The 7,399-nt window shown below is 48.0% G+C and overlaps 1 protein-coding gene across 1 annotated transcript; it reads left to right on the forward strand.

The window, feature by feature from the left end:
- Positions 1–4,453: 4,453 nt before the first annotated feature.
- Positions 4,454–5,611, forward strand: LOC308220158 (small basic protein 2; the record flags this gene model as incomplete). Its single annotated transcript, XM_080615952.1, has 2 exons — positions 4,454–4,511; positions 5,478–5,611. The coding sequence occupies 2 exons, from the start codon at positions 4,454–4,456 to the stop codon at positions 5,609–5,611; spliced, it is 192 nt and encodes a 63-aa protein (XP_080472078.1).
- Between the last annotated feature and the right edge of the window lie 1,788 nt (positions 5,612–7,399).

Below are 7,399 nucleotides of genomic sequence, written 5' to 3' on the forward strand. Positions count from 1 at the left end.
CTGGTCCTGCTCACAAAAGCACAAGGCAGCCAGGTCCATGCTCCAGTGGCTTCTCCTTGCCACTCACACAGGGACAATTCCCAGATCCGGCTACCAGGACTCCACCACCGACACACATGGAGCCCCTGGGCACGGCTCTGCTTGACCCAGTGCCAGCCGGGGCTGCCCACAGCAGAGCTGGTGCCCAGGGGTGCAGGAATTCAGTCTGGGCACCTTCCTGATAAGCCCTGGACGCTGTCTGCCAGGCACAGACACAATGGACAATACCGGGAATAGATCCATCATGGGAATAGTTTTCAGGGTGCATCCATCCCTGACCGGTGGCAGTGAGGTTCCTCAAGGGTCTCCCCCAAATGTGGTGCTCTGCAACATTTTCACAGAATCACAGAGTGCTTTGGGTTGGAAGGGACCTTAAAGCTCATCCAGTTCCAACCCCCTGCCACAGACAGGGACACCTTCCACTAGACCAGGTTGCTCTGAGCCTCATCAAACCTGGCCTTGAACACTGCCAGGGATGGGGCAGCCACAGCTTCTCTGGGCAACCTGTGCCAGGGCCTCAGCACTCTCATAGTAAAACAGGGCTTTGTTCTATCTAGTCTGAATCTGTCCTCTTTTAGTTTAAAACCATTTCCGTTTTTCAATCCCTACAGGTCCTACTAAAAAGTCTGTCCTCATCTTTCTTCTAAGCCCTGTTTAAGCGCTGGAATTTTCTCTAAGGTCTCCCTGGAGCCTTCTCCAGGCTGAACAAACCCAGCTCTCTCAGCCTGTCTCCATAGCAGAGCTGCTCCAGCCCTTGGAGCATCTTTGTTGCCTCCTCTGGACTCGCTCCAACAGCTCCATGTCCTTCTTATGTTGGGGTTCCAGAGCTGAATGCAGGACCGCAGGAGGGCTCTCACTAGAGTGGAGCAGAGGGGGAGAATCCCATCTGTCAGCCTTCTGGTCATGCTGCTGGTGATGCAGCCCAGGACACGGGGTGCTTTTCATCCACCAGCACCACCAGGTCCTTCTCCTCAGGGCTGCTCTCAATCCTTTCATCCCCCAGCCTGTATTGACACTGGGGGTTGCCAACCCACGTGCAGAATCTTGCTCTTGGCCTGACTATCATCACATTGATTTGGCCTGAGACATATTTGGGTATTTTGCCTGAAATCATTCAGAAAGGACTGTGATGCTGATGTAGGCAAATATGTAAATGAAGCTCAGGTAATGAATTGCCATAAGGCATCAGAAATCTGTTGTGAGTCCAGTGCTATCCTGCTAATCATTTTCATGGTTGTCTAGAGAGTGTGCTTACTAAATTCACAAATAAGAAGTTGTAAGGGGATGCGAAGAGGACAGGGTTAGTGTTCTAGTGGATCATTTAATGAGAAATTAAATTAATAGGTAAAGCTACCTTTCCTATACAGACAAGAATACTTGGCTGGAGAACACAGAAATAGGAGTTTCTGGTTTTATGGCAGTTCAGCAGGGAAAATTAGGGTTGCAGTAGATCATAGGTAGGTACAAATGAGCAACGTCATGGTGTTGGGAAACCAGCACCAATTGTACTACGAGCATAAACAAAGGCTAAGTTCATAAAACACAGGACGTACCCACTGCACTGCACACCCCTTGGAAAGTGCATCCATCCAGTTCTGTACACTGTGCTTCGATAAAGCAGTGAAAGGGACAAAAAGAGCTCAGAATATGACAGGGGTCAGAAGACGAAAAATAGAAAGACACGAAAAAAAAGAAAAAACCCACAGAAGTACGAGAAGAAAGCAGCATGATCAGCAGGTAGATGGAGGGGATTCTACCCCTCTGCTCCACTCTCATAAGACCACCCCCTGCAGTCCTGCATCCAGCTCTGGGCCCCCCAGCATAAGAAGGTCATGGAACTGTTTGAGCGAGTCCAGAGGAGATCCTGAAGATGCTCCAAGGGCTGGAGCAGCTCTGCTCTGGAGACAGGCTGGGAGAGCTGGGCTTGTTCAGCCTGGAGAAGAGAAGGCTCCTGAAGGGGAGACCTTAGAGCAGCTTCTGGTGCCTGAAGGGGCCAACAAGAAATCTGGAGGGGGGCTTTTGACAAGGGCCGGTAGAGACAGGACAAGGGGAATGGCTTTAACCTGACAGAGGGGAGATTGAGATGAGATCTTAGGAAGAAATTCTTCCCTGTGAGGGTGGTGAGGCCCTGGCACAGGTTGCCCAGAGAAGCTGTGGCTGCCCCATCCCTGGCAGTGTTCAAGGCCAGGTTGGACGGGGCTTGGAGCAACCTGGTCTGGTGGAAGGTGTCCCTGCCCGTGGCAGGGGGTTGGAACTGGATGAGCTTCAAGGTCCCTTCTAACCTAAACCATTCTGTGATTCTATGAAAATGTGACCAGCAAGAAAAGACTGAAGCAAGTGGAATAATGATGATCAGGAAAGAGGAGACAGAAATCATCGTGGTACTGAAACCCATATAAGGTAATGCACTGGAAGGGCATGTTCTACTCTTGGTGGCCAGAATAGGAATTCCATGTCTCCAGTCACAGCAAGAGGTCTTCCCCTGAACTATGGGAAAGCCTTTGTAATGAGAGGTCTGTACGGCAGAAAAGATTAAATAGGGCGAGTGTGAAAACCCCATCACTGAAGGTCTGAAAGAAAAAATGGACAAAAAGAACTGTTAAAAACGGTGTTGATGAAGGGGTGCACAGCCCCCTCGCCCTTACTTTTACCCAGTTTCTGTATTCAAACAAGATCACAGAGAGGAACATAAGGCTGAGCCAAGTCGGAGTGGAGAGCTGGGTTGGGCAGAAGCAAGTGCCTGGGAAGGAGTCTAAGAACATGTGTTTACACTCAGGAAAGCTCCGTCCAGTAACATAAAGTTTGGTGACTTCCTTAGGAAGGTTTTATATATACATTTTAATTTGTACCTGCTCATTAGTTTAGAAATTGCTTTTTCAATACATTTGTCCTTTCTATACATTTCAATTTCTTGAAATTCTTGCACGAGTTCCATGTTTCAGCTGTGCTCAGTGTGAGGTTTTTCGTGGTTACTTTTTCAATAGACGTATTATTTACCATTGCATCCCCCCTATTTCTTAGGTTATGAAAACTGAAGAACCACAGTTCATGTCTTCCTGAGGCCTCTGTAATTTGCATGGTTTTGTGAAACATCTTAAGTAAGTGTTTCATCCCTTAGCTGGCAAGCACCACTATATTTAATTTTATAACAATGAGTCCCCAGCTCTGCCACCTTTCTTTTAACCTCTTCTTGCCTACTGTGGGACATCAGGGATGGAGAGATAGGCATTGCACACATCACAGTGTGATACCCCACAGCCTGCTTTCTTACTGTACAATTGTCCGTCTTTTGGTTCTTACCTGCTCTTTTCAGAGCACTCTCTTCAAGGACTCCCAAACCTTTTCCTAACATTTTAGGTGATTCAGACCCATCATTTGTACAGAGATTATCTATTTTTTCCCAACCTGAAACTAACTGACACTGATTTGGCATTTGATGTTTTGCTGCCCTGTTACTCAGTGTTGAGAGATCCATCTGCTGCCCTTCGTGGATCTAGGCTTGATGGTATTCAGTTATTTTGCAGCAGCAGCAGCAGCTTCTGCCCCGTCACCAGTCCCCTCTCTTTTTTTTCTGGCTGTTTATTAAGCCATTAAACAGCCCAGTGAACTGGGGTTGGAAAAGCTCCTTGCAGAGCTCTGCTCATGTTTGAAGCCCCAGGTCTGTCTGGAGGGTTTATGAGGAAGAGGTCATGATCAAAGTTGTCTGCAAGTGGTCTGCTCACCCAGGCTCCTGGGAGCTCTCAGCCTCAGTGCTCCTGCCCACCATCCATCAGAGGGGCTAGAGGAGACAACAGGAGACTACATTGAACACAATGTTTGCTAAAGTTATCAGAGAGATGTTGCAGACACGGCTCCCTTCACAAGTGGAGATGGGAACATGGGGTCCTTTCCAAGCCAACAGCCCCGCATGGTGACCAGTCTGGACAATGGAGGGAGAGTTATCAGTGTATCGTGGCCACAACTTGGTGCTAGTCCATGCCTTTGCATCCCTGCCAGAGGTTGAGAAAGACCTAAACCCTGTGATACTCATCTTCTTCTCCCCTCATCATTTACCCACAGATCTCCATCAGGTCCCTCTGACCCATCAACACAGTCCTAACAACTCTGCTATTGACAGCCCCTATTCATTTTTGCTGTCATCAAAGTCAGCATGCTGATATCGTATCTGATATTGGGTAACCAGGTCTGGGGGACAGAGGTGGCTGCCTTCACACTTGGGCACTCATGGGCAACTCTGGTACTCATGCCATCACTGTACGTCCAGTATGACTTGGATGGATTCCTGTGTCTCCCCAGCATCCTCTGCTCTGCAGGGAGATGCTCTATAAAATCCACCATCCTCAGCCTCTCTGTACATCACCTCCTCCCTTCGAGCTCTCTCCAGCCTCGCTGAGATCCCAGATCAACTCCAGCCATGAAGTTCCTCTACCTTGTCTTCGCTGTCTTCCTGCTGGTCTCCCTGGCCACTCCAGGTAAGATGACAAACAGGGTGAGATGAGCTTTATGCTAGCTCTATACTACTTTTAAAGTAACTTTAGCTCTTGAAAATATAGTTATTGCTATCTGAGGTGACTGCTATAACCTGGCTGGGTACTTTGATGACTTCTTTCAAGGGACAATAAAATAAAGACTACCTTAGAGAGATTTGTGTAGGAATAACTGAGGTTAAAACTTCATCATCCAGTTTGGGAGTGAGCCCTGGGCCAGACAAGAGGCTGGATGTGGCCCCTTCTCTTGAGGACTCAGAGAGTTTCATAGTACCAGAGGGACTCTTCTATGAAAATCAATTTCTCTGTCAATGCTTAATCCTGGGTACATTTGATTTACTAATGTGATACAGATATTACTGCTAATACTTGTTTCTGAGACTGCAAGGCTGCTGTGGGGCCAGTTTCAAGACCTTTGCATCATCCTTTCAGCCATTTCTGAGTAAGAGGGCAATTTTTACAAGCATGAGCACAGAGACCTGAGTGGACAGCTAAGATCTGAAAAATGCTTGATGCTGTTTTTGCTGTCTTGCTCTGAGAACACTGATTCTGTCTCTGAAAGACAGAGCAGACATTTGCAGTCTTGCACAGATGAGCATCTTTATGAACTTTGCTTTTGGGCTGTCTCTCAGGATGGGAATGAATGCACTCTCCTTGGGAGCATCTCTTTCCAGAACCACACCTGTGTTATCAGCTGGTCCTTTAGTCACCAGCTGTGGGGAGAGGGATGCACCAGGGGTATCTCAGGCTTGTGCTCTTCAGGGTCCTTTCCTGCTTTGGGCTTGGGCACGAACGCGGATATGTGGGAGAATGGATCAGGACCTCCCCACAAGCAGGGTCTCATCCTTGTGACCACTTGTGCACACTTATACCTGAAGGTGATGGGAGGGCAAGACACTGACACAGAGGCGCTTCTGACCCAATCACTCTCCCTCTGTCTCCCCCTTGCAGGCTATGGGCAGATCAGGAAGTACTGCCCCAAGGTGGGCTACTGCTCCAGCAAGTGCTCCAAGGCGGATGTGTGGTCCTTCTCCTCCGACTGCAAGTACTACTGCTGCCTCCCGCCCGGCTGGAAGGCAAAATAGGAGCTGCAAAGGAAGCCCCTGGGGAAGAGGAGGCACCGCGGTGGCTTTGGGAGCAGTTTCTCACCTGTCCAACCCGATTGTCACCCCCTCCTCTCCATAAATAAAAAGAGAAAAAAAGGCAATGGAACTTGTGTGTGTGGTGTGGTTACTGGTGTCCCCGTGATCCCATAGAAAGCTTTAGCACAGGTTCTCCAAGCACAGCCCAAAGACTCATCCGCGCTTAAAAACATCCACTGACAACAAACTGCAGAGGTGCTGGTGGTCTTTGGGGTAGGGATTTGGGAAGAAGGTATCTTTTTCCCTCTTGCCTTCTCTATTGCCCTGAACACAACCCTCTGGAGACAGGGGAGAATTTCCCATTTCCTTACTGCTTTTTCAGGCTACAGGTTTTATGGGGATGTCTTGAAAAATGAGGGCATTCCAGCAGTGTCTCCTTTAAGCATAAAACAGGCCTCTTTCCATGAAAATCTCAGCAAATACCCAGAGTTGGGGAACAGAGAAGCAAATAGGTACTCACAGGCCTCATGCAATGGATTTTATTGAGTAGGTCTCCATGGGCTATCAAAGCAGTGCAGACATCCAGAACAAAAGGAGACACCCATATGAGGAATCAGAATAAAGGTGTATTTATCTCTGAATTAATCCTGCTCAGAGTGGGCAGACTTGGTTCCAGTGCTTCTGCAATTTTTGCTCTCCAGGGCAGATAACCCCAGCAACTCACAGGCAGTTCTGGAGGGAAAGATACAATCCAGTGCTAATATTGTTCACTCTCAAGCATTCACTCATTGCCAGGGAACACAGCCTGCGGTGTGTTCTGCTGGAGTTCAGTCTCGGACTGGAGGTGCTCTGGTATTTCTTTGCTTCCGCACAAGGGAGAAGGAAGTGAGGGAAGAAACTCATCAATTACAATCTGATATAAATGTAAATGCTAGGACTTCTTACCAGCTTGTGGTGAAGGAGGCTTTAGGTGGGCAATAGAGGTATAAGGTACTCGCTGCTCTTCTTTGGTCACCTCTGCACTTAGTGCTTTGCTATATTCTATTCATTTATGTTTACAAAGTCCAACACTCAGAGACTAGGAATGAGTTTCTATTTATGCTGTCTGCAGAAAGTAGCTTCCAAATCTATTGGACATAGTTGATGTAGGAGAGCACGAGGAACTTGGGGCATTTCAGGAGTGCTGTCTGTGTTTAGGCAACTGAATTGAGCCCCACGTTATTAGCTTAGACTCACCTTCAGGCAGCCAGACCTTTTTTTGCAGGAAAGATAAAAACTTGCATGTCCATCGCATCCCTCTCAGGTCTCTGTTTTAGAAGGGAAGAAGAAGGGGTCTCAAAGTTATTGCTGTAACACTGTCCACCACAACCATTCTTACAAGTCAACTCCACGTCTCCTGACCAGGGGCTGATGGTCCCAACTGTCTGTTGGCAGCCAGATTGAGAGGAGTCAAGCTCCCAAGGGAGAGGTGCCTGCACACTTGAGGTGAGGCTACATGAGATGCTTTCAAGAGTCAGTGGCAAATGGGCACAGAATGGATGTCTCATTGTCAAACAGCCACTGGGTTGGAGTGACATAATACCCTGCTAAGCAGCAAACAATGTGTCCTTGAACAACAGCAAAGTCATGTTCCTCCTTAACACTGTCCTCTCTGTCAAGAAATGTCTATAAATATCAGTGTCTCCAGCCTTTCTCTCAGCAGCTGCTGCAAGATCTCTCTGCAAAGCTGTATCCCAGACCTGCTGTGATCCATCCTGGTGGATATCCAGTCATGAAGATCATCTATGTTGT

This window comes from Psittacula echo (assembly GCF_963264785.1).
Source record: "Psittacula echo genome assembly, chromosome: 4".
In the NCBI taxonomy this organism is placed as follows: domain Eukaryota; kingdom Metazoa; phylum Chordata; class Aves; order Psittaciformes; family Psittacidae; genus Psittacula; species Psittacula echo.